The 27,565-nt window shown below is 38.7% G+C and overlaps 2 protein-coding genes across 2 annotated transcripts; both read left to right on the top strand.

Annotated features, from left to right (window-relative positions):
• The first annotated feature begins 1,269 nt into the window (after nt 1-1,269).
• xpo5 (exportin 5) lies at nt 1,270-17,476 on the top strand. The gene is made up of 32 exons (XM_085296792.1): nt 1,270-1,525; nt 2,048-2,169; nt 2,258-2,330; nt 2,411-2,548; nt 5,743-5,925; nt 6,022-6,048; nt 6,147-6,332; nt 7,197-7,273; nt 7,361-7,538; nt 7,621-7,704; nt 7,806-7,931; nt 8,017-8,107; nt 8,205-8,333; nt 8,753-8,868; nt 8,967-9,122; nt 9,315-9,356; nt 9,441-9,530; nt 9,651-9,850; nt 9,930-10,032; nt 10,734-10,915; nt 11,027-11,127; nt 11,219-11,315; nt 11,428-11,564; nt 11,731-11,828; nt 11,922-11,968; nt 12,221-12,330; nt 13,384-13,443; nt 13,551-13,645; nt 13,732-13,839; nt 14,672-14,809; nt 15,192-15,356; nt 15,621-17,476. Exons 1-32 carry the CDS (start codon nt 1,424-1,426, stop codon nt 15,765-15,767), a joined length of 3,708 nt encoding a protein of 1,235 aa, XP_085152918.1. The 5' UTR covers nt 1,270-1,423; the 3' UTR covers nt 15,768-17,476.
• An 8,670-nt stretch (nt 17,477-26,146) lies between these two features.
• Nucleotides 26,147-26,921, top strand: LOC146561057 (cystatin-like). Its single transcript, XM_085243223.1, has 3 exons — nt 26,147-26,496; nt 26,569-26,679; nt 26,824-26,921. Exons 1-3 carry the CDS (start codon nt 26,302-26,304, stop codon nt 26,911-26,913), a joined length of 396 nt encoding a protein of 131 aa, XP_085099349.1. The 5' UTR covers nt 26,147-26,301; the 3' UTR covers nt 26,914-26,921.
• The last annotated feature ends 644 nt before the right edge of the window (nt 26,922-27,565 follow it).

The raw sequence follows: 27,565 nt of genomic DNA, 5'->3' as shown, positions 1-27,565 counted from the left end.
TTCTGTCTTAATATCAGAATCGCACGCTTAATATTGAAACCATGTGCAAAAAAAACAAAACAAAAAAACAAAACAAAACATTCAGTGTGTTCAGCAGTTTCTCAGCAGCAGATTAAACTTAAAAGAGCAGAGGTAGGAATGATTCCTCGCCAGGACATACTTAAGATGTATCACTCCGCCAGTAATCACAAACTGAAAGGTGAAGGTGAAAGAGCTGCGAAACTGTTTGGTTCAGTAAAAGCATTAATTATTAAAGATGGCAACTTAACGAATGAAAAAAGAATAATTATTAAAGTTAATATGACCAGTTAGCTGAATTAGATCATATAAACAAGCAACACCTAATGTAACTTGGGAAAATGTAACTTGCTTCAGATAAGAGCTGTAATCAGGATTTATACTGAAATAAAAATTTCTACCTGGCTTCATCTAAACCCCATATGGCCTCACTGTATATCATGAATCAGAAGAGTTCTTTCTTCTCTTCTTATACTCTCACTTCAGATTACAGTGTCGTCTGCAAACATTATAGGCTACAGAGACTCCTGCCTGACCTCATCTGTCATCCTGTTCATTACCACTGGGACTTCCTACATTTCTGATGTAATCCCATCCCCATCCCCTAGCTTCAACAACTCTTTCCTATAACTTCGTGTTATAGCTCATCAACCTTATCCGTCTACGGCTACAGCTCTGCACATCACCCTTTAACTTGAAACTCAGTATTAGTAAACTTTTTTCCCACTCCTCACACTTTCCAGGATTGTGTTTTCTGGTTAAAAAGCCCACTCCCTTCTTTCCTATATATCGCCATACTTCCAAACACGTGTAAAATGTTCCTGTACTTTTATGTAGAATTATAGTTAAAGATTATTTTTTGTAATTAATTAATTACTGTTTATTACGGAATCTATTTGTTGTATTCCTGCTCTTTTGATTTTGCTGCTGTCATCATGCGAATTTCCCAACTGTGGGACTAATAGAAGGTCTTTTATGTTATCTTAGACATCCTGGTCTCATTAAACATATATGTAATGACTTCTAATGCGAGATGAAGACATTTCCTGTACTTTGATTTATTTATTTATTTATTTTTTAGTTTTGTAAGTAAACCATACTGTTTGCTTCATTTTTACATTTTTTTTAATTCAAGTAGCTAATGAATATAATAGTTTCAGAGGTGATGGCTTAGATTTATATAGACGATCTTTAAAAAAAAAATCTTAGACTACAACTCCCAGAATTCCCACTCAACGGCGAGCAAAGTGTTCAAACGCGCGAGTAGCGGCAGGAGAAGCAACGGCAGCACATTCTGTACACGTTGGTACCTCACTGAGTGTATCGCTCGTCTCACTGTACTGCAGGTGCTTTGCATAAGGGAGTTGCTTTCGCCTCAACAGTGTGTTAGACGCTACTTGAAGTCATGGCTGACCAGGTGGCCGCCATGTGTGATCAGCTTGTGAAAGCTGTGAATGTGATTATGGACGCAGAAACAAGTCAAATTTACCGACTGGAGGCCCTAAAGGTAGCTTCGTTAACGCTTGCTAGCTAGCCGCTAAGTTTGCTGAGCTTGTCATTCATTTGTGAAAGGAGAATAATGTACTGGCTTAGCTAGATAAATTGGGCTATTATACGTAGTTTCCTAGTAACAGCGCTGTTTATACGGTTCATGTATGTTGGTTTAACCTGCAATGATGATAGCCATATGCTTTACGAGCTAGCCGGCATGCCACAATTATCACCTCAACACCAGAGCCACTGTGGACTCATATTCATGCCATTAACCACATGGTGAAAAGACAGAGCTCGATTTAATGAGGCTAGTTAACCAATTCCTAGTAATTCTGCCCCCAAGAATAACTCTAACCCTAGCTGCTAGATTAGCATTCTGCTATCCAAGTATTTATATGAATGTTTGTGAATTAGCTGTTGCTATCTGACATATTACACGTGTATGGTAGTGGTGGGTTCACAAAACTGTTCATTTAAAGTCTTATAACATTTCCTAATCTTTAAAATTACGCGGTTTCTTTTTTCTTCTCTTCAGTTTTGTGAAGAGTTTAAAGAGACGAGCTCCTTGTGTGTCCCATGTGGCTTACAATTAGCTGACAAAGCCCAGCCAGCAGTAGTGAGACACTTTGGTTTGCAAATCCTGGAGCATATCATCAAGTAAGTTGAAGGTGACTAAGGTAAATGTAATAGGGAAAAAGCATGATAAGGGATCCATGTTTGACAGAAAGCTAATGTCTCCCTGCAGATTCAGATGGAACGACATGCAGCAACAGGAGAAAGTCCACCTGAAGGAGTGCGCCATGCAGCTGTTATCAAATGTAAGTGTGATTTGTGAAAGACGCTTCACTTCACAGTTCACAGTTGTACTGCTCTGATGCCTTCTATTGTCTCTTTTCAGGGTACTCATTCGATCTTGGACGAGGAGAGCCACATCAAAGATGCCCTGTCACGAATAGTTGTGGAAATGATAAAAAGAGAATGGCCTCAGCATTGGCCAGATATGCTGAAAGAGATGGAGACTCTCACTAGCCAAGGAGTAAGTAACCTGTGTGGTGCAGGAAGCTCAATTTTTCCTCATCTCACTTGTTTCCTCAGCCAACATGGATTCAATATGAGAATGGAATAACTTGCATGCAAATAAGGGCCAGTTGTGGATTACTCATTCATTTCCCCATTGCCTCATCATGTAAACTTGGGCACTGGGATAACGTCACCTTCCAAATACGAACCTAACAACCCTCTTTCCGCTTCCTTGTTTTATCACTAAACTGTAGACCTTTTCAGACATTCAGATCAAGCTTGGTTTTACTTTTATCATTAATACATACCCACTCTGAAGGGATGAACAAAGTACTTGTGCAATATTACAATAATATCTAAGTGTGATAGTATATTAAAGGATATACAATTCTTAAGAAAAGTTTTTTTTTAGTTGGTTGCTGTATATTTAGAAAATCAGTTACATCCTATGTGTAGCTATGGGAATGTGGTAGACTGATTAAGCAGTTGCTTTAATGCAGTGTTGTGTGTCAGCGCACCTAAATGAAGTGGAGTACACACTGTCATTTCAATTCAATTCAATCTTTATTGGCAGACTTCATGTCTATAAAAACAAGACAAAAAACACACACATAACACCCCCCCCCCCCCCAACACAAGGTATAAACCATTAAATATATATATGTATATAAATAAGTATCTAAAGCATTTGTAAAAATATAAAACCATAATATACATAAAACACAATTACTTAAAATAAATCAATAAATACACAAACACTTTAACCAGTGCTTTCTCAGACTGGATGAGTAACGGGAACCACTCACTGTTGGATCTGTAAGTGCTACAATTATACTGTTATTCGAACCATCCAGTCGTTCTCTAAAATTGAACATTAGCTTTCTTAAAAGTGCTTTAAAAGTCCAAACACCCACAGCTACAAACATCTGGCTGGCACTACCACTTCTAGGTATCCTGCAAAGGATTCTCATCGCATCATTATATGCAACATGCAGCTTCTGCATGCTACATTGTTTGTTTTTTGTGCCAGTTTAAACAAAGGGAAATTTAGCTGTTTATCCTGCTTGGTTCTACATATCAAAACAGCACTTTTAGCAGCATTGTACTCAATGTCATATTGCACACCATATTCAGTACAGACATTAAGAAGATCCTGTAACCCATCACTGCTTGGACTAAAAACAACCAGGTCATCTGCATACATAAGATGATTTATCAATGTTTTACCTAATATACACCCAGTGTTACAGGCTCTCAGTTGTATGGACAAATCATCAACATACAAATTAAATAAAATTGGAGACAAAATCCCACCCTGTCTAACACCATTGCTGACACCAAAGGGGGCAGAAATACTGCTTCCCCATTTAACCTGCATGTTCTGATGAGCGTACCAGTAAGAGAGAATCCTCACGATGTACTGAGGAACTCCTCGTCTCTTCATTTTATCAAAAAGTTTTCTGTGGTTCACTCGATCAAAAGCCTTAGAGGCATCAATGAAACACATGAGGACAGATGAATTTTTAGCCCTATACAAACTGACTATTTCCTTGAGTGCATATATGCACATGTCAGTGCCGTGCTTTGGTTTGAAGCCAAACTGATTATCCAGAGAAGAGATGAACACACTAACTCTATCAAACAAGATTCTTTCTAACACCTTAGATAAAATAAAGTAAGATAAAATACCATTTTAAAAACATCAACATTCATTTATTTGGATACTGCCTTTTTGGAGCCAGCTCCAAAAACTCATATTTGAACAAGGGGGCAGAGTGCTTATTTATAAGCTGAGGTTAAGAAACTTGGTTAGCAAAATGCATTTATAAACCTTACAGCTGCAGTAGAAGGAAACAGATTCCTCATTATTAGTGCTAAGTAACAGATGAATAAAATACTATATGTCACTCAGACTTTGTCTGTAGCACATTGAAGACTGTATATTTTCCAGATATTTTTTTTAAAAAGTATTAAAAGTGCTCCAAAAAGCTTGAGCACATATAAACACCATACGCTGCTTGATAAATGTATACAACTCTTTCATGCTGAAACGGCAAATGGCTTTGAGGCTTCCTGAGATCTGTCAGTCCCCACATTTATGGGGGCGTTCTTTAAAACATAATTTCTTTCAGTGGGGTGAACAACTTAAAATGCTAGAGAGATGTAAGCATTTGTTACCTTGTGCGTGCTTATCCTTTAATGTAATGACAAGCAGTCAAACTTGTACCATGTTTTTCATGGATGCTTAAATGTTATTAGGTCTGACTTGATAAAACTATCATTGCATCTTTTATGGAAAAGTGAGCATTCAGACACATTCTTGATAATCGTGGACTTCAGGAAGACCAGGAAACACTTGACCCTTGTTTCAATCCAGGGGGTCAGTGTTGACATTGTGGAGGACTATAAATACCTTGGAGTACACATTGACAATAAACTGGACTGGGCTAAAAACACCACAGCACTTTACAGGAAGGGCCAGAGTCGTCTCTATTTTTTGAGGCGACTGAGGTCCTTCAACATCTGCCAGAAAATGCTGAGGATTTTCTATGAGTCTGTTGTGGCCAGTGCGATCCTCTATGCTGTTGCATGCTGGGGGAGCAGGCTGAGGGTCGCAGATGCCAACAGACTTAATAAACTGATCCGTAAGGCCAGCAATGTTGTGGGGATGGAGCTGGACTCCCTCAAGGTGGTGTCGGAGAGGCGGATGCTGTCCAAGATAAAGACAATGTTGGATAACACCTCCCACCCACTCCATGACATGCTGGTCAGTCACAGGAGCTCGTTCAGTGAGAGACTGAGATTACCGAAAAGCACCACTGAACGACACAGGAAATCATTCCTGCCTGTGGCCATCTCCCTGTACAACGCATCCACTTAACACACTGTTTGCTGCTACAACTACACATGTTTCTTTTCCAAATATTTATTTATAAGTGACTTATGTATGTATGTATGTATATATATGTATATATTGTACTATTCTTAGTTAGCGTATTGTCTGTCTTGTCTTAATGTTGGTTTAAAATGGAGCACTGTAACAAAAAAAAAAAAATAATAATAATTTCCCCCAGGGATCAATAAAGTATTCTGATTCTGATTAATCCAAGCTGATTTGTCACGAATCACTTCTTTAAAACTGCTGTTACAGCCATTTAAAGCTAGATAAAAGCAAATCAAGGAAAAAAAACATCCTCTTTGCTTTCACAGGAGGCCCAGACAGAGTTGGTCATGCTGATCCTTTTGAGGCTGGCTGAGGATGTGATCACCTTCCAGACGTTGCCTACCCAGCGACGCAGAGACATACAGCAGACACTCACCCAAAACATGGAAAGCATCTTCACTTTCATGATGGGCATTCTTCAAATTAATGTGGAGGACTATCGTAAACTGGTTAGTGGAGTCCTGACCTCATTTGTGTTGCAAGAAAGTAGAAATTGAAGAGTAAACTGACTTTACAATATTGGTCTTCTTTTTGTTTTCATCTAGAAAGGTTCTCCTGGAAATGAACTGCAGGTAAGAAAGCGTCAGCGTGTGCCTGCTTTAATATTCTAAACTTTGTTAATCGACTTGATTACTTCACTTTGCCCCCTTATAATTTTTCATCCACACAGATGAGAGCTCACTGTCGAGTTGCCGTGGCTACGCTGAATACACTCGCAGGCTACATAGACTGGGTCGCTCTGGTGTACATAACCTCCGGAAACTGTCATCTGCTGGAGATTCTGTGTCTGCTGCTGAGTGAGCCGGAGCTGCAGCTCGAGGCAGCGGAGTGTCTGCTCATTGCTATGAGCCGCAAGGTGAGTCGCTGGGACAGTATTCATGATGGCTTTCAAGAGATTTTGTCTCGCTTTGTCAAGTAGGCACTGCTGTATGCAACCTTCTTTTATGAGATGATAGAATTGCCAGACAAGCTTTTCCAGTTTCTTTTCCCAGCAGCTTTCATCAGTGTGATCCTCTGAATATACTAATAAGTCCTGCAGAATTGTGTTTTTTGCAGTTAAATTGCTTTAACGTTTATATGTATTGTGCTATTATAACCATAATTACATGAGCAATGCACAAGTCTAATCAGGACACGTGAATCATGCAATGACAACAAGGTATGAGTCTGAACAAGTCCATGAGTCCATTTCCTCTAGGTTCCAGGTAGGGTTAATAGAGCTCATATCCCAGTCATCATAACTGACTTGTTTTTTTTCTTTTATTGGACAGAGTCATAAAATTTCTGCCATAATAGAACTTTGAGTAGAATTTCTAATGATCATATTAATAGTGTTATAATTTCAGCAATAACTCAGTCAAAATTAGGAAACGCACAGAAAATGACGAAGGTGCTTTTGTCCTCGCAGCAGATAGAACCGCATGTTGGATTTGGCAGAAATTTCACGCGGGATGTTTGTTTGACACAATCCTCCCCATGGATAAATGGGAATACAATGAGTAAATAAGTGTTGAAGATGGGAAATATTTGTTTAATCTGTCTTTTTAAAAATCCTTATACACTTTGAGAAATTTTACTATTAAAATAACTCTATTTTTGATAATTTAGAGGCTTTCTTTTGGGGATTTAGAGTAGTCTTGCAGATCAGACCAGTAATACTACATTATGGTAAGCTATAGTTTTTTTTACTACCAGTTAATAATCTGTCATTCTGCCACAGGGCAAGCTGGAAGAGAGGAAACCATTCATGCTTCTGTTTGATGATGTGGCCATCCAGTATATTCTTTCTGCAGCCCAGTGAGTACAGCTGCTTCTCTCCACGTCTCTGCAGGCTTCATGCTAGCACTTCTACTGCAATTTAATGGTTTGTGTGTCTGCTTACAGGACAGCAGATGGACTTTCGATATATCAGAAATCCGCAGAATCATCATTAAGTAGCCGTGACTCAGAGCCCTCTATGTGTACCTCTAGAGCAGTGGAGGTGGTGGAGCGGCGTTACATCTTCCTGAAGAGGCTCTGTCAGGTCCTGTGTGCTTTGGGAGGTCAGCTTTGCTCATTAGTGGTAAGTTTGGCCATTTTTAAGCACTTTAGATATTCGTTTTAAGATTGAAGATAGGTAACAGTTTCTCATCTTTTCTCCCCAGGGTTCAGACGTAGAGGTTGAAGTACCTGCAAACCTCAGCAAGTACATGGAAGCCCTTTTAGCCTTCACTACGCATTCCAGTCAGGTGAGATACCTCAGGAAAAAGATTGGACCCTTTTTGAAGTAAAATTTCATTTGAGTGAACAGCGTGTAAAGAAAACGACTTTTCTCTTTATTTCACTGCAGTTTTTAAAGTCCTCAACCATGGCGACATGGGGAGCTTTGTTCAGACATGAGGCTCTTTCAAAGGATGCAGCTGTTGTCAAGATGGCTGTCAAATTTCTTAGAGCCTCTATGACCAACTTAGTTAAGGTGAGGTCGTGGTGACAGCAATATCATTCACAGTGTGACCTAAAGCCAAACAAAGTGTTAATAACTTTCATCTTCCCCTCCTTAGACTGGGTTCCCGTCTAGAGACAATAACCCAAACTGCGAGTACTCCCGTGTGGACTTTGACAGTGATGAGGACTTCAACTCTTTTTTTAATTGTAAGTACCGGGGATTCAAGTTTTGCTTCAGTAGTTCTGACTCTTTTATTTTGTGCATACCTTTATGGTTTTCATTGTTTCTTTTGGTGCTTTGCAGCTTTCCGAGCGCAGCAGGGGGAAGTTTTGAGGAGCACATGCCGCATTGTTCCTCTAGAGGCTTTCCGGATAGGAGCAGAATGGTTACAGTATCAGATTACTAGCCCAATAGATACTGGAGATAACGCATGTAAGTAGTCTTTGACACAATACCAAAGAGGAAATGATCGCTGTTTTCACACGTATTTTGGTTTACTGCTTGAAGGGATTTTTATGGCCATATGCCGATAGTTAATTCATCATGTAAAATACGTAATAATATTACAATAATTTAAGCCTGGAGTTAATTGGGAAACTAGAGCAGTCAGTTTGGGGAATAGCAAACTCATATTGCTACTAACATATAAGCTTTACAGTTTCCTTTCGAGTCTTTTAAGGACACTAAGGGAAAATTGGGGAAGGGCTGATATATTATTGGCTGATATTGACCCTGATGCCAACTTTTTTTTGTGCAGCGCATCCTTAGCAAAACCTTAAACACAAGTTTCATTTCCATATTGATGGCTGAATCTGCCGTGAATGGGCACCTCTCCCTTTGCATCTCTCTAGCTAAGACTGCAGAGGGCCTGTGTTCCCTCTTGTCCCCTTCAGTGGTCCAGTGGGATGCAATGACGGTCTTCATGGAATGCATGGTCTCGCAGATCATTAAAAGTGTGGATGAGGAGGTAAAGGAACAAGTTTTCTGTAACAGAATGGAAATAGCAGTGTAAAAGTAATCGTAGTCAAACTAATAATGAAGGCTTTTGCTCCTTCTGCCTTATAGAAGTTACCCATTGATCAGAGCATGGAGCTCCTGCAAGCCGTGCTGAACTACGAAACCAAAGACCCGCTCATTTTGTCCTGTGTGCTCACCAACGTCTCTGCCCTTTTCCCATTGGCCATACACAGACCACACTTCCTGCCACAGGTCCTCATCAAGGTAAGTTGAGCTGTTACTGGTTCCTGAATAACATTTACTATGTGAATGTAGTTTGTCACAAATCAATCAGAAAGTTCCTCCTGTCACATATTTTTGCTCGGTGGGGATGTTTCTTGTATTCACACCTTCAGCTCATTTGGAGGAGTTTGTTTTAATAATGTGGATTTTGAATGGTTTTGTTTTGTCCTGCAGCTCTTTAAGGCCGTCACATTTGAAATTGATCACGAACCCAAAGTAAGTTTCCTTCACGGAGTCATTTTTACTTCATCTTCATGACAACTGTGGAAAACAAATGTATTCTCCTCCTGATGTCTTCAGGCACCTTGGACTCGAGCTGTGAAGAATGTGAGGAGGCACGCCTGTTCTTCCATCATAAAAATCTGCCGGGATTACCCACAGTATATGCTGGTAATGGACTATTCTATTCCAGTTAGCTTAATAGCTAATGATAATTTGTCTTTCTGACGTACACTTTTCCGTATAGAAGTAAGTCAGTGTCTTTAACGATGCCCTTTTTTCTTTCTACAGCCTTGTTTTGAGATGTTTTACAATCATGTGAAGGAACTGTTTTCGAGCGGAGTCGCACTCACTCACATGGAGAAATGCGCCCTGATGGAAGCTCTGGTTCTCATCAGTAACCAGTTCAAAGACTATGAGAAGCAGAAGGCGTTTGTAGATGAACTGATGGCCTCAGTGGTTGCAGAGTGGACTTCAAATGAGATTAGGCAGTGAGTTTGAATTCTCTCAGTGTGCCTCAAATTTAACACGATAGCGATAAATGATAGTTTTCTCTTCTTTGTTTTTCAGTGTGTTGTGGAACCCAGACACATTCTTGTCCTTTATTGGAGCAGATAAGGTGGTCACGGAGCAAAAAGAAGATGCAGATACAGCAGCCATTAATAGAGGCAGAGTAAGTGTATATGCGTGAACTCATTTATGTGGAGGGATACTGCCATTGGAGATCACTGTAGGTTTGCTTGTCTCACTTTTGTGTAATGACAAAATGTCGTAAGGGAAACAGACGTTATTTGACCTTTTAAAGGCATTGCACATGGACGTGTGCTCACTGACGAAACTTGTTTTTTGCGTTGTGTAAGTTGTTTATTACGTAAGCAAAGAAAAACTTTCCAGACAGAATGTGCCATGTCACCAATTTTTTTTATTTATTTTTTTTGCACCAGCCACAAAAGCTCATATTTCAAATTCTGACGCAGTTTTTGGCTTGTCGTTGGAGTTTATATTTTATTAATAAACAAAGCTGAAAACCATCTGGGTGTAGGCCCTGAGGTTTTGTAGCAGCTATGTGACTGTAACTAGGTGTAGCAAGGCTTTTAACCTAATCTAACGCAGCATGGTTAAATTTGCTGATTAGAAATAAACACAGAGTGCAGCTGTGGCAAATGGAAAAACTTTTTTTTTTTTTTTAGCTATTTGATGATAAACAAAACTATTTGACAAACTAAAAATGCTGGTGATAGATATGACACAAAATTTCAAAGGCAGTCGCGTTATAAGAACGGATAAAAATTGCTTGTAGTTAGTTGTAACAAGGTAACTTGTAACTGTTTAATCCTTTTTTTGTATTTTCTTTTTAATTGAATCCTCCTCTAGTTGAGCTTCTGTTTGTATGCTATATTGGCGGTGGTGAAGCGGGCACACTGGCCTGCAGACCTGGAGGAGGCCAAGGCTGGTGGCTTTGTTGTGGGCTACACTCCTGCTGGAGCTCCCATGTACAGAAACCCCTGCACTGCCCAGTTTCTGATTTTGATGCCCAATTTACTAGCACTAATCAGGTGCGCTTATACCATGATGTTACAGAAATTTGTAAAAAATGATTAATTATCCTTTTTACCGTACTGATATGTTGATTATTGACTTTCCCCTCTTGTTATTCCTCACTGCAGGACTCACAACAGTCTTTTCCTGCCTGAGAACATGGCCCGTCTCAGTGAGACCTTCAGCAGAGCTCATGAGATCATGGATAGTGAGAAGAAAGTGGTTCTTGGTAAGATGAGTTTTGTCCACACTTTTTACCAGAAGTCGGCAATCACCTTAAAAAAAGACTGTGGTCAAACTTAAGTGCATCCCGTCTACAGGTCTCTCTCATCATCTTTTGGATATTTACGACTCTCCCGTGTGTAAAACCATGATAGAGCGCATGCAGGGATTTTTCTGCACATTATATGATAACTGGTGAGAACTGTGGCTTTGACAGCTTTAACCCAAATTTTTCTTGCCTTTTTATATACCTTACATGTTGTTAAATTAAGTTTACCTCCAATTTTGCTGTTTTTAATCCATGTAGCTACCAAATCCTGGGAAGTGCAGGTGTGTCCCTGCAGCAGGAGTTCTACAACATCGACAAGTTGGCTGAAGGAATGGCTGGCTCTGCTTTCGTCTCCCTCGACCATGTGCCCGATCACAGACTTCGCCCAATGATTCATATCCTTATTTGCGTTTTTTTTTTTTTTCCATTTGATTTGGTCAGCTTCTTTTCCCCTTCTCCTCCATGCTCCAATTCAGTGATGCACACCGGCCTGCAAGACCTGACATAATTAAAACTGAGCTAAAGCTTTACGTAAACTTTACATTTCCTTGACAAGTGTACGTCTGTTTCTGAGGCAGCTGGTGCTGTCTTGTCCCCAGGAGTACTATGAAAGTCTACTCTGCCCTCTGCTGGGACCATTGTTTGGCTACATGCTGCAGGTCAGGATCTCCACACCCACTGTTCTCTTCTTTTAAACTTTTTAGCCTAAAATGTGCTAAATATCATGGCTGTGTTTCTTATTACTGCTTCAGAGACTCAACATGAGGTGGCAGGTCATCAACCAGCGGACATCTATCAAGTAAGTTTTGGCACAGTGTTTGTGATCAAATGAATTTTCAGTCCATAAGACAAAAATAACACACACATACCCCAAATATAGACCATAATGAAGACTTTTCTTATCTGGAATGGAAATTTCTCAATTGCAGTTTGAAAAAAAAAAAAAAAATCACTGCTTAGTTTTTCCTCATAATTCACCTTTTGTGTGTGTGTGTGTGTGTGTGTGTGTGTGTTTTTTTTTTTTTTTTTTTTTTTTCTTTCTTTTTTTCAGTGGTGAGCATGAGGAGGAGGAGTTGGTTTGTCAGGAAACCCAAGTGACCCAGGAGATGTTGGAAGAGCAAGTAGTACGCCTGCTGACGAGGGAGGTGCTGGAACTTCTCAGTAAGTAGTGTCTTTAGTACCGCTTCCCACTCGCATACATGTTCATTCTAATGCACTATTGCCAAGTTGTGAAAGTTGAGCTTTTGGAGCTAATGTTGGTTTCAGAGCACATCAGAAAAGTGCAAATCTCAGCCACAAAGGCAAAGCTGTAATTCTACATTTTGTGGTAGATTTTTCTATCCAGTAGGATTTGTCTTTGGTGAGTGATAAGATTATGTCTGAGTTTATCCAGATTATGAGAAGTATAAAAGCACAATACATACATACATAACAAACAGTTGTACTTTTTATGGCATTATTAAACAAGGAGCCAGTCACAGAAGGGCTGCAGAAAAGATGTGAAACTCTGCGTTAATGACTTCTCCCTGAGCTCTCTGGAGTCAAGTGCTCCAATTAAGAAGCTAAAAGTGGAAGTGTTTGCAGAGAATTGTACCTTCTTATAAACAAAAGTCATACAAAGTCTGATTGGCAGATAATATTTGATTGAGGACGTTGCTGCCAAAGTGGTATTTAAAGTACGAAATTTAAGATCCCCTCCAAGAGTTGAATCTGTTCATCTGGATGTAGAGTTTTCAGTAAAAAGGGAAAGACCATCTCTGAATCAAGGAAAGTTTCTCCCACTGAAAACGCTACGTCCACATGAACAGAATCAGGTTTTGGGGATTTCCTTACCTGGATGATTGAGCATCTAATCAAGACACTAAACTTAAGAGTGCACACTCTTTTTCAGCCTGCATTGTGAGTGACTGCTTAACATGTATTTTAGTTTGGTTTAGTTTGATCACTCATCAGTGCAGAAATGCTGGTAATTTTGAAGTGTAATTCAAAGAGAGCTTCTTTTTTGAACATGAAGGTTTTTGTGAATTGATAGCAGCTTAGGTAAATAGTTTAAGGATTTTTGCGGTTACTGTGCATTGTGCAATGAATATCCAAGGTTTTGTGTCGATGTAGTGGGTTTGTTTGTTTGTTTGGGGTTTTTTTTAGCTGTCTGATTAGCTTTTAAAGATGGAAGTTCAGTTGTCAAAACATCACAATTGTCTCTTTTTGTTTTAGCTGTGACCTGTATTTCCAGAAAGGTATCTGAACCCGCAGCCAATAAGGAGGAAATGGATGGTAAGAGTTAAACTGGAGAATTTGAATTAACTGGATGATTTTTATTCTGGCGTATCTCTTTATTTTTAATTAAAATTTGTTGTTGTTGTTGAAACATGCTCTTGCAGAGGAAGATATGATGATGGATTCAGTGCAGTCAGCGTCTCCTGCTCAGCCCACAGAGGAGCTGACAGAGCTGGGGAAATGTCTCCTGAAGCACGAGGTCGACCTAAAACGCATCACGTATCATTCAGAGGAAAGCACAGTTGTACATTATTAAAAACGTAATGCTTCTTTTTCATTTCTCAGAACCTCTACATGTCCCTGCTGACCCTGTCCTTTACCTCACTTTCCTGGAAGGATGCCACCAACTGTCATCGCACTGCTTCACTGGTCTGCTGGACTCTGCTGCGGCAGGTAGCACATTTAATCTAACCTAAATACAAGGCAGCAACTTTTTGATGCTCTCATCACACACGTTGCTTTTATGCACAAGCTGTCTGGCTATATTTAACCCAGATGTCTTTAAATGTGGGACTCAAGTATGCACAACAGGTTCCTGAGGACTGTACTTTATAATGAAATGCTACGTAAGCAAGAATAAGTTGTGCATTTGTTTAGGATTGATTTCAGCATCACAGTGTGTATATATGACCCAAAACATAAGCCTGTGCTTAGTGTATTTAAGGAGATTTTATTAAGTAAGATTTTTTGGGTAACATTGGCGGTTTATAGCACAGAGGACTGAAGTGCTATAGGCTTACACAGGAAACGGTGGTTGGAATCAACAGTACATTTTTTTACATTTTTACCTTTTGAGGTTACGAAAAAATGCCTTGCAAGATTTTAAATAGCAATATTTATGGATGTCATTTAAGGGATTTGTAAAGATGTGATGAATTATCAGCTTAACATCAGTATAGGCCAAATGTTCACGTTCATGTTTTAATCTGGTGTTTTTCTGTCAGTTTTGCATTTGGGTGCTTGAAGATGGTGTGACAAAAGGCTAAAGTACCTTCAAGTTATTCATGTATAATGAAGACTTCTTTGATTCTCTGTAACAAAAGAGGAGAGTACCAACAAAAACAAATGTCAACAAAACAAAATACACAAGACATTGGTACTGGCGTCAGGTAGCATCCGTATGAAAGCAGAATTTAACAAACACAACCCTAAAATCTAACGATCTTTGATCTGGGAGGTGGCTGAATAAGTGTCTTGCATAGCTTTATATTTCTCTTGTCTCCAGGTTGTTGCAGGTAATCTTCTTACTGAAGCTGTTACGTGGTTCTTTACCAGCGTTCTCAGGGGCCTTCAAGTTCATGGGCAGCATGAGGTCTGCAGCTCTACCCTCTCTCAGTTGGCAATGCTCATCTATGAAAACCTGGTGAGGCAAATTTTGAACATATCTGACATATTTACATATTTGCTCTTTTTTTCCCTGCCCTTTAGAGGACTTATTTTACTTTCACTACTAATCAATCTGTTGTCTATATTCTGCTTTGACCTATAAAACGACAGATTATAGTGAAAAAGTCTTGATCAGAATGAAAGATTTTTCAAGATGTAAACTTACAAAAAAACAAACAAGAATTTGCAAAGCTGGAATCGGCTAAGATTTGAGAGTTTTGCATGACAAATAATGTCTGTCTTTGGGATGAAGTAAAATTGACTTGTTTTTGAGACTGGTGTACATTCCCAAAATTTAAGTTTCATATCATCTTGCTTCCTTATATTGTATCCTTTTTAAATGTCTGTGTTCCTGTTAGCGGCCTCGCTATATGGAGCTGAGAGGAGTGATGACCCAGATCCCAAACATCAATTTGGAGGCTCTGGACCAGTATGACCACAGGCTCATGGACCCCAGTGCCCAGAAGTTTGGAGAAAAGAAGAGAAAAGACCAGTTCAGGAAGCTTATTGCAGGAACTGTTGGGGTAATGCTACATTTCCCCACTAGAGAGCAGTGCTTCTCTAGTATATCCGACTGTAGATGGCTCATTAGGAGTAACCATAGACGCTGGCGTTTTAGTGCAAGTCATTACTCAGCAGAGTGATTCTGGCTGTGTTGTAAATCTTCTGTTCGCCGCAGCAGAAAAATGTTCAGCAGCTCAACAGGGCCGGACAGTCTAATGAAATTCTTTCCTGCAGGTCTGGGATAGCTGTGTTTAACCTTTCCTCTACCTGTCCCCTGCCAACAGAAAGCTCTGTGCCAGCAGTTCAGGAAGGAGGTTCATATCCGGAATCTTCCATCGCTCTTTAAAAAGCCGAAGCCAGATAAGGATATAGTGAACAATGAACCTCTGGGCCTGGCAGCTCTCTTCTCTCCCAAGAATGATGCCCTGTAGGAACACAAAGCAAGTCAAGACTTCACGCTGATTGAAGACGGAGTTGTGTGTAGGACCACCGTCTCTCCTAAACATCCTCCAGCTGGGGCAGTGTGGCGCTACCTAACATATCTGTCAACACTGGTGTTGCTTCAGTAGGTTGTCTTTTCTTTTAACCTACATCGTGCAATGCCGCCGTTCATGCTTTATAACTGCTAGTCATTTGTACAGTCAAGTATCACAAAGTAGGGGACTTTTTTTTTTTAAGTTCCTTTTGCGCATAAATGAGATTTGTAGACTCTACAGAATCTGTAGGGATTATTTCAGAATGAAGTTCTTAATTAATATTTAACCATTAATATTTGCACAGCTGAAGAAGCTGTAAAGAGCCACAAGACTAGTTTTATTTAAGACTTTTCTGCATTCTTATTTTACTTTGTGCTTCTTCATTTTTAGTCGCTGTATTTTTCCATTTCCCAACATCAGGACACAAGAGGAACTATTAAGTGTAGCAACTTGCAGTTAATCGTATCCAAGTAAGCAAAGCAAGTAAAGCAGGTCGGCGTGCAGTTAGCCTGTTGGGGTACGATGAGGGATAGAGTGCATTTGTGTTATGGCATGTGGACAGGTGGACTTTTTTTTTTGTTGTTTTTTCTTTACAAAAAAAAATAAAGAATACATTTTGGAGGTTAGTGTTGGCAGATACGTTGGTACCCATGCTGCTGTTGCATCTCGCGTCGAAAAGAAAGACCCGAGGGGGAAAAACTGCTGGTGCACATTTCTCTGTTCACTTTTTGTTTTGTTTTGGGGTTGTTGTTTTTTTCTATTGACTGGACCAGCTTGAATTAATTTTCTGATTCTGAAGGATGTGCTGATGGTACCTCGAGTGTGATGTTCTTTATAATGGGGTAAAGTTCCTCTGTCTATGTATAAACTAAGAGAGGAAAAAGTAATGGATTATATGAATGATTTATTGTAGACGTAAACAGAACAGCGGTCTGTTTTGCAGTTATTTTTTGCCAGTTCTTCATATCGCCACATGTGAAAACAGCCCATGTACTGTTTCGAATTGTTAATTTAATGCAGAGCACATATCATACTACAAATGATACAACCGCAGTCTGTGCCAAAACACTCATTGTAAATTTGTAAGCAGACAGTTGTCTGACAAATCTAATTACACGTAACTTAAGGAGTATTTAACAGTGAACTCAACTAATGTGTAGCTTAATCCAAGTGTTCCTGTTGTGTTCTTGCTGTCTGGTTTTTGTTTTGTTTTTATTTTATTTTTTTCAATACTGGTTTTGCCAACCAGGAAGAAAGGTGAACCATCACTACATTCCTTTATTGTCCAAGGGATTGTTTTTCAGGATAATTTGTTGGATGAGTTTTGCTCTTATGGAGCCATCAAAGCAGTTTGTTTTGTTTTTTTGTTTGTTTTTTTTGTGTGTGTGTTTTTTGTTTTTTTAATTAAACTCTTCACATCCTTTTTCTACATCTTGAATGCTGTTGAACCTAAAGCAAGCTGAAGTACTTCGTTAGTTATCAAAACTGTTTTCCTTTTATCATCAAACTGTTCCCCTGTCTTTGTGCTGATTGTTCACATGTGGTTATTTTTAAAATGTGTTCAACACTAAAATGTAATGTACAAATGAGAAAATAGGCTTTTTAAAAGTGTAGTGTGGTTTATATTTTTGTTTTGAATAAAAAAAAAAAAAAACAGTATCTTTTTTTCCCCCCCCCCTCTATTTATAATATATCAATTACAGCACGTTCACATATTTTTCTTTGAATTAATTTCCAGATGCAGCATCTAAAACATTAGAATGACCTTAATGGGGATGTAGTTTTGAAAACTGAATCTAAATCTCGAAAGGGTGAAAAATACTTGAAAGATGGGGAATGTTTTCAGACTCCCATATTCTTTGTGCTTTAAGTTTAAAGATCTTTTTTTTTTTTAAATTAAATCTCCCGTTCAAATCTAGTATCAAAAGCAGTAAACTGAGGTGAACAAATACTGCAAATATTTTAATCATGTGGATATTGACCATAACTTGACCCATTAGACCTTCATTTATGTCTGTTATGCATATTAAACTACAATATACTATTAGCAGTTGCTCTTAACATTTGTAAGATTTTTACACATTTTTACAAGCAGGCTGATAAGCTCAGGTGTAGTCTAATCCTCCAAAACACAAGGAGGAGAGAGAGAGAGACACTGTAATCACCCAAATCGCATTATATTGCCAAATCTGTACTTTTCAATTCTGCATCAAACTGTTTTGGTCAGGTTAATTGCTTTTATAGTCCTTCAAAACTGCCTAAACATCTTCATTTATCAGTCGCTATATTAATCTTATTGGTGCGTGTATTATGGAGAAATATTCAATTCGGGAGAGATTTCGCGATCACATTTAGACAAATCCACCTGGCCTCAGCAGCTTAAGGAAAGGCAGTTCACGCTCAGACCGGTAGGGGGTGGTAAAGCAGCAATTGCCAATCTGGTTGTTCAGTCTGACGTCACTAGCCGTGTCTGGGTCTAAACTCCGCTGCAGGTCCATATATCAAACGATCACTGTGGCATTACTGAGAGTTGAAAAACTGTCTAAAGTCTTTCATCTTTAATAAAATGATCAGCGTTCTGCTCTACCAGGTGTAACAATTGAGTTTAACATCCAGGCATCCATGAAAACGGAATTTATGACATTTAACGGAGTTAGAAGTTAGCAGGGAGTTAGCTCGCTAGCTTCTATCTAAATACAATATAGCATGTCCTGACTGCGGGGTTTTGGAAACAAATTAAAACGTACAGCTCTGTTATCACTTCCAGCATAAATGAAGACAGAAAACTAAACAGCAGTGACGCTTGTGGGGTTACTGAAGTTGGGCTAGCTGGTATATAATGATGTGCTACGTGACCGCTAGCGACACAGCTATGTTAGCATAATATAAACAAGCTAACTTTTTTTCCACTCGATAAAGGTTAACGTGAGTGTTCTCGGTGGTCAGAAACAAATGTAATCGCATGGCAGGATGCTGTAAAAGGACCAAACTTCAGCCAGGAGAACAACTGAGATAATCCATCCACAATACGAGGTTAGTCATTCATATACTGCTGCATGGGCTGGGCTGTAGTTACATCCTAAGGTTTTAAAAACTGAGCTTAAATAAATGATTAGTGGTAATAAAAGCCGAGGGAGGTCAGCAGTGATCACTGACTGTTTTAGGAGCTTTTTGAGATCAAATAGAAGAAAATACATAACATTAAACATGTTAACAACACAAAAGCCATATTAAACGCAGACTACTTTAGACCCGGAAGTAGGATTCGTCGCGTCATCACTGAACAACCTCAGCTGCCGTAAAAAATAAAAATAAAAAAAAAGGAGGAAAGAAGAAGAGCAGTAAAGAATCGATGGCAGCCGCCCCATTGCGTTTTGTGGTTTCTACCGTTTTGATGAGGTTTGTTGGGAATGAACAAATAAGCGTACTTGGGCTTAATATGTCAGGAGAAGCACAAAGGCCTGCTTTGTGCCACCAAGAGTTTAATGTCGCACAAACATATATATTAAAAAACAACTTCTCAAACTTGTCACGAGACCGTCGTTAAACAGTTTTGAAAAAGTTTGTTTACATTTATTTCATTAATTCACATACTTCCACTCCTTTAAGTTTCATAGCGAATTTTTAACACACTTCCTTTTCTTTCACAGCTTTACAGAATAGCATTTTGCATACAATAAAATGTCTACATAAAACGGTTTAGTCAGAGTTACCTCTAACTAAACCAGCTAGCTAACCCGTCACCATTAGTGACGCGCTGACATGTAAGCTGGTGGTGCTAAAATATGATCATGTACTCTTAAAAGAGCTGCTTCCGCTGCTGCGTGACTATTTTTAACTACTTTTAAAGTCTTATGGCAAAATTTGACAATGAGAGGTAGGATATCTGCTCTATTAAAAAAAAGTTTCCTTGTAAAACTCCACAGCAGAAACTTATTTTAAGGTCAGCACACATTTGGCAACAGTTCCGTTTTTCTTTAGTACTTTTTATGTCCATCTTTATTCTTGATGACAGATTTCTTCTTGTTCAGTTGCTCTTTGCTTAAGAGGTTGTGTTGCTCTGTTTTCCTCTCCATAAGCATTCTGGTGGATTCATGCAGAGCGCACACTTGCCAGGTCAAAGTTCTCACTTTTCTTCTCATGAATTTAACCGTCCGCTTTGGACCGTTAGGGTGCTTGAATATGCGTCATCTGCTTGTTTTCTGTAGACCAACAGAAGCGTGTGAGGTTTATCGATTCATGGCACCATCTAAACGGCATTTCCCCAACACCTTTTGCATTCATGCAACCCAGGATCATCACACTGCCACCTCTGTGCTTTGTTGTCAGGATTATGCATTCACTGTGGTGGTGCTGGCCAGGTTAAATCTAATCATGCTCGACTGTTATTGGCAGCTTAAACAGAATGCATTTATTGAGAGAGTTTTGAATTGTTTAACATTGAAGGCATGTATTTTATTTGTGCATATAACATATGCACATTTTTTTATTTAATACCAGCAACACATTTAAATGTCAACACTGTGATAACCACCAGTGCTGTATCACCCCTTCTGCTCTTTTAACTGCTTAAAGTTTGATTCTTTTTGGCTAATTCAATGGGTCACTGGGAATCAGCCTCCATCCTTGAAAAACACATAATGTAGATGGCGGCATATGTTGCTGTAAAAGCTCTGTACATCGTTAGCAATAATGGTGCCTTCACAGATGTGCAAGTTAAATGTCCCATGTTCACTAAAGCCTCTCCATACCCAAGGCTGTTGACAAGCCAGATGGTCCCTCTCCTTTAGTCTCAAGGATGTTTTGTCCATGATTTTTAAAAACAAAAAACTTTGGATAAACCACATGAAAGAGTTCCTCTTTGTGTCTGTCCATCTTAAATGAGCTCTATTTCATGTTTATATTATGTTTGTATTATGTTTTCTGTCATCAGATGATGATGAAGCTTTTAACTTGCATTTGTTGTAGGGACAAAGTGCAATCAATGAGAAGGTAAATGCAGTTTTTCAAAAGTGTTCTTGCACCCATGCAGCGATTTCCACTACAGAATTATATCTGTTTTCTGATGCAGGACCTTCTGAGTACCCCGAGATCACAGCTATGTGATACTGGTTTTAGGCCTTGTCCTTATACATAGAGTTCTCTCTACAGTCTGTGAGTTATTTAATTTTTTTAATGGTTTAACATGGCGTGTATCAGGGGAATGTACACATTTATTTATCTTGTCTTTTTCATGTGTTTCCTTAATCACATGCCAAATAACAAAGCAAGGAAACATGAAAAAAAGCCACACTTTTAAAATGCTAATGTGCCTCTTCAGATGATTGCCATTTATGTTTATATCTGTCACTCATGTCATGCTGCTATGTCATAGTATGCATTGATTGGTGATTTTATTAAGTACAGCACACTAGTACTGCATTGCCTTAAGAGCTGTCTTAATTCTTTGCATAGATTCAACGAGGTGCTGGAAAATTTGCTCTGAGGTTTTCATCCATATTGGCACGATAGCATCACTCAGTCGCTGCAGATGTGCTGTCTGTAAATCCATGATGTGGATTGAGCTCTGGTGACTGTGGACATGATTTGAGTACAGTGAACTCATTCCCATGTTCAAAAAAGAAAATAGTTTTAGATTATTTAAGCATTGTGAAATGCTGCAAGTAGCTATCAGAAGATGGGTAACGCTGTGGTCATGGGACGGACATGGTTCGCATCTCTTTCAGATTTCAGACTGTTGTGTGTTCAGAGATGCTCGTTATAACCATGGTATGCGTACCTTGGTTATAACGAGTGGTTATTTGAGTTACTGTGTCCTAATTATAAGCTTGAAGCAGTCGGGCCATTCTCCTGACCTCTGGCATCAACAAGGTATTTTCACACAGAGCTGCTGCTCCCTGAATATTTTCTTTTTTTTTCTTTTTTAGACTATTTGCTATAAACCCTAGGAGTGATTGTGTGGGAAAATCCCAGCAGATCAGCAGTTTCTGAAACACTCAGACCCATCTGGCACCAACAACCATCTTAAGTAAAGAATCACTCAAATCACTTTTCTGATAGTCCGTTTAATTTCAACAGGTCATCTTGATCATGGCGTTTACATGTCTAAATGCACTGAGTTGTTAGATAGATATTTGCCTTAACAAGCAATTGAACCTAACAAAGTGAACAGTGCGTGTACGAATAAATAAAATGTGAGTAAGTGCACTATTTACTTGCCTGTGAGATGCTATCTGAGAACCATAGATGTGGGAATTCTTTGCAAGTTTAAATTGAGTTATAAATTTAATTTTTAAAAATTTCTGAGTACTCTTTCATGGGACGGTAAACCCCTCCACATGTTTACTTCTGAAAATCGTCAGCCTCTCTGGCATGTTAATTTTTCACCCAGTCGTGTTACTGTTTAACCTGATTAGCTGTGATATGTTCCAGCCAGTGGTTATTTTTAAACATTACACAACCTTGTTCTATCTAAACAAATATGTTGCCGGCATCAAATACATTTTTTTTATTCCCTTTTTTTTGCTCTCACCTTCAAATGTTATCTTTTATGCTATTTACAATTAGAGTATTTAAATGCTCTGAAAATAACTGCTTCATTTACATTTTACACAACATCCTAACTTTATATGTTTGCTTTTGATTCAGGATGATTTCTTTCTGGAGACTAATTGCTGAAGTATTTTCAAGTTTTAAAAGCTTTTTAAAGTTCAGCTGCAAAACATTTTCTCCTTCAAAAGGAGGAGAAGAGATTCATTAAATGATAGATTGGGTTTTGAGTGAACCTTAATACAATATATGTAGAGCTGACAGGAATAAGAGGTTGGTTGTTCAAGAGGAAAATCACTCTGCAGTCATTTTGTTAAGCAATTCGTCATTTAAATCATTTATTTAACAAGAAAAGATGCCACTTTTCTGGTTTTCTTTATCTGGTTTCATGTTTTTGGTTGTCGGGATTTTCCACGTTCTGTTCCCTTTACTATTTTACCATCTTCGGATATTTTATCAAGAAAAAACCTTTATTGATTAACAGGGAGATAATCGGCAGATAAACTGGAAATAGGAACACTGGTTAGTTGCAGTACTAATTCAGTTATTTATCCTTTTCATATTGGCCTTGAAAAGATCATTTGCTTCTGTGAAATAAACTCAGCACCCACCTTCAGTATGCTGTTTTCCCACCCACACTACACACTGTCTCAACATTTTGGATTACCGCAGCCTTGTGGGAAGTTCACAGTGAAACAAAGGAATATTTTTTTTACATTTTGGTATTAATTTGGTAATATCTTTAAATGCAACTCACAAACGCTGTAGTTTATGTCCATTTATGCCCCCCTCCCAATGTCTTCTACAGCACCACACTACTCTCTGGGCAAAGATCCTCTCATGAATGTGACTCTGCAACTATGAGTCGACATTTCTCAATATTTGTCTGCAGTTAACTCAAAAACTATGTCACATTACATGATAAGATTTATAAAACCCCTAGAATGTCCATTCATATTACAAATAAACACATCTTACAATTTAGCTGATATTGTTCTCATCTTAATTTGGTGACTTACTGCAAGCCTAATTATGTGAGAGTTCATGTTTACATTGCGTGTGTGTGTCTGTATGTGTGTGTGTGTGATAAGGCTGGGAAACTAAGGAAAATAATTTATTGTGTGTTTTTGTCACAGTTGGCAGTAGATTCAGGCTGAATTGTGTAGAAATAGATTCGGTTTTAAAACACACCTTTGCAAAAGGATACAAAATTATGTTTAAAATTGTCCTGTTACCAAAAAAAGCATATTTTACTACCCATATTTTGATCCTTTGGATCCATCTACCTTCACAAACCCTTACAGGGTCTGCGGCATAGAAGCGTTTCCATAGCATGAACATGCTGCTGCCAGGCTTCGGGTTGGGCAAGGTGTGCTTTGCGTTATTTTGCAGTGTTTCCATCCGATATTGTATTTAACATGGTAACCCTGCAACCCCTTTAAAGTTGCTTGTACCCTTTCTCACACAGACTTCAAAGTTTTGAGGATGGATTTACAGCAATGCTCTTTGATATCCCCATTTCAAGGAATTTTCTGTGCCTGGGTGAGGCTGCGTTTTAATAACCTTGTTGTGTAAATGATTTAGTACAGTCACGTCAGATATGCGACCCAGAGGCTAGAAACTGGTTAAGTTTGGCCCACTGCATAGCTTTGTAAATTGTAATAACTTCGTGCAGTCATTACCTGCTTCAATTTTTCAATAAAAAACACTTTTATTCATTTTGTATTGCCAGTTTTACTACATAGAAGTTTACCTATATGGAAAGTATTAGTAAAGACATAAAATAATGTTCTTGTTTAGGTATAAAAGCTCCAAATGTCAATATTTTGTGGCTTATGCAATAACATAAACTGAGAGGAGTGGGATAAAGGGTGTCTTACATTTGGGGGTTGGTTTTATTGATTTTTCTTTTCTTTTTAAAACTTTATTTTTTTAAATGTATTAATTTATTAATTTATTTTTACATTTTTAGTATTTACTTGTTCAAACAAATTGGAAAAAACATTGGAATACTGTTTTTTTAATGCAATATTTTACTGGTTGGTCTCACTTGCAATCACACTGGGCTGTATGTGGCCTAAGAGGAGTTTGACAATTTGTGTTTAGTAGTTTTTGAAACCAGTAACTGACCCTGCAGTCTTTAAACTAAAATTGCTTACCACACCAGTAAAATGTTGCACAAGAGACTATCATTCAGCTTGGTTATGTATATATCCTTGATCTACCTAGGTAAATGTTATTAGAGAGACCTGGCAAAGAGGGCAAGAGAAATATATAACAATATAACAAAGATAAAAATGGCAAACACTAATATCTTTAAACATACACAATAACAGATCATTACAAGAGCAACTTGGTCCTTTAAAATTGATTTTAACTCCCTCAGTTCTGATTGTTTCAGCTCCTTTTGTAGATTATTCCAGGATAAAGTGACATAGGTGCACTGGGTGTATAACTAGCCCAAGCAGTGATGTCCATGATTTCCAAGCTAATAATAAAACATAAAGAACAATGGTACTGGTCATAAAGAACACCTCACCATCACAAAAAAAGTTGCAGAAATCAGGTGTTTCCACACGAGGAGCAAGAAATAAGATTTATTCCTAAAAGAAACTTGATTATATTTCAGCTTGGTCACAAGCTTTTCAGCTTGGGTTTAAAAGACATTTTTTGATCTGTAATGATGCCTAAATACTTGCCTAAATTGTGACCGTTTCAATTTTACCCCCTTGAGTGGTTTTGATTTTAGGCAAATTTGTTAACTCTTTGCTATTTGAGAACATCACCACATTGGATTTGCCTTCATTTAACAAGCATCAGAAATTTGAGGGCTTATATGACTCAAGGAGTCATATAAGCATAAAAGAAAATGCAACATTTTTCACTAATGTTAGTTGCATAGAGAAAGAGAGGAGTGGTGCTAATATAGAGCCCTCGGGAACTTCACTGGATACTGGGAGAAAAGAAGAAGAAAACGCAGTAAAGGGGCCGTACTATGTTCTAGCTGACAAGTAATGTAAAAGCCAACTTAAGCATTTGCAGACAAGCCAATGTTGGGTTGTCCATTTAGGTGTCATGATCAATTGTGTCAAAACAGATCACAAAAAAGAACAGCACAATGTTTTGTGCAGTCCATTGCACCATTATACATTCACCACATTAACAACAGCTGTTATTTTGCTGTGCTGCTTTCTAAAACTTGACTAATGTTGGAAAACAGTTAGTTGTTCATTGATAAGTCTTTGGAAAACCTTTGCTAAAACACCGTTGCTAAAATTGGCCTGTAACTGATTGGTAATTTCCTTCTAATAAAAGGAAAACATAGGCAGATTTCCATATGACAGAGATCTCATTGTTTGAAAGGAGAATGTTAAAAATAGAAGTCAGTAGTTCTAATATAAAATCTCTTGTCAGCTTGTGAAAATAAGGATCAAGTTGATCCAGACCTGCAGATTCAAGGGAGAGATCTGAGGAGAAACACCTGTGAAAGATTTTAGGCTTACCCACATGATCAAAACACAAAATGAGTGAATAACTTTAAGAAGAATGGGGTTTTGTCCCTTTTATTGGCGTTTCTGTTATTTTTTTCCCCCCTTGTCACCCTTCATATATTCAAATAATCACTGATACTTTGTCTTTATAGCAGTGACATTGTTGTTTTAAATAATAAACATGCCATTAGTTCTTAAATTCATTGTATATATATTTTTTTTAGTCTGTAGTAGCTTGTGTTTCTCGGTAGCTCAGCAACGTGGTTGCCGCGCAACACCGAATCTACTGTTCTGAGTGGCGCGTGTCTCTTTTACGTTCAGTTAATCAGCAGATTGGACGCAGGTGTGCGTTTACCGAGCAAGTTTTAACCCGGCATATAATGCGAAGTTAGGCACTCAGAGCCTAGACGTTCTTTTATAAACTTTGAACCCACATGTTTTGATTCAGGATGTTTGCCTGGTTTTTTGTTTTTGTTTGTGCTTCGGCCGCCGAACAAACCATGACCGGGGAGCCCCGACGTGTTCCGGTTAACGACACCAGGGTTTTGACGGCAGCTCACTTTGCTGTGGCTGAATTCAACAAAGTCAACGCAGGAGAGATGTTCGCTTATAAAACTGTGGCGATAACATCGGCTAAAATTCAGGTAAAACTTCATCAGAAGTCACAACCCAATTTTCAGTTAAAATATACGAATAGGTGGTGATGTTTTCTGCAGGTAGTTGCGGGAATAAAGTACATTCTGGACATGCTGCTGGGGCAGACTGTGTGCAGCAGAAACCACGCTGCTGCGGACAGCGAGCCATGTGCTTTCCAGTCTAGACGCAAGGCAAGTTCAAGAACTGGGTGGTGCATAACACACCGGGGGGGGTAAATGCATCATAACCCCACTAACCCCTCCCCCCCCCCTTTTTAAAAAAAATATTTTCAAATTGCATAGTAGTTAAATGTACTAATTTGCCATTTCTTTCAGGAGTACCAGTGCCACTTCGTCGTTGTAGAAGTCTCCTGGGAGAAATCACGTGTTCTCTCTAAAAATGAGTGCCACCAAAATAAAAGCTAATACACTCATACTGTCACTTTTGTTGTTTCCAAGTAAAGAGTTATCAGTGAGCGTTGTTTTAGTCTGATCATCTCAACTTTCAGAAAGAGTGCCAGTTGGTGTACTGTGCCCACTCTAAATTTATAATAGCATGATCATAAACCATGATTTCATTGGCTCTCATTTATGTCACTTGTACCAACACAGAGATGATTAAGTTCAGTGACCTGCGCCACCTCGGCATTGTATGGGGGAAAAAAAAAAAGCATAATTATTCCAGTGAGTGACCGGGGGCAGCTTTACTGTGCCTCATCTCTCAGTGTGTGTCCTGGCAGCTGTAAGGACCTAGTTGCGTGTCAGGCTTGGTCAGACACATGGCTGCTAAACTGAGACGAGGCTACACCTCCACATATAACCACGGTCTCCAGAAGGGCTCTGTATGGAGGATTACAGGCATTTTTTTTTTTCAGATTACTGCTCAGCAAGACTGAACTGTCTGCCACTCTGACCCCCTTTTTTTTTTTTTTTTTTTTTTTTTTTTTTTCCCCCTAAATTGGGGGGGGGGGGGGGATAAACAGATCACAATGTGTGAGAGTAAATTCAGGCAAACAACAAGGGGGTTGGTAGGGGGATTATCAAATTATGGTATGAAGATGTGTTGTCTGGGGCAGCA

This window comes from Mchenga conophoros, linkage group LG13, assembly GCF_057382185.1.
Source record: "Mchenga conophoros isolate Kocher_MC1m ecotype Shallow Benthic linkage group LG13, M_conophoros_male_GT1.1, whole genome shotgun sequence".
Classification (NCBI taxonomy): Eukaryota; Metazoa; Chordata; class Actinopteri; order Cichliformes; family Cichlidae; genus Mchenga; species Mchenga conophoros.
The sequence above is the reverse complement of the archived record's forward strand: the minus strand, read 5'-3'. Positions and strand labels throughout refer to the sequence as shown.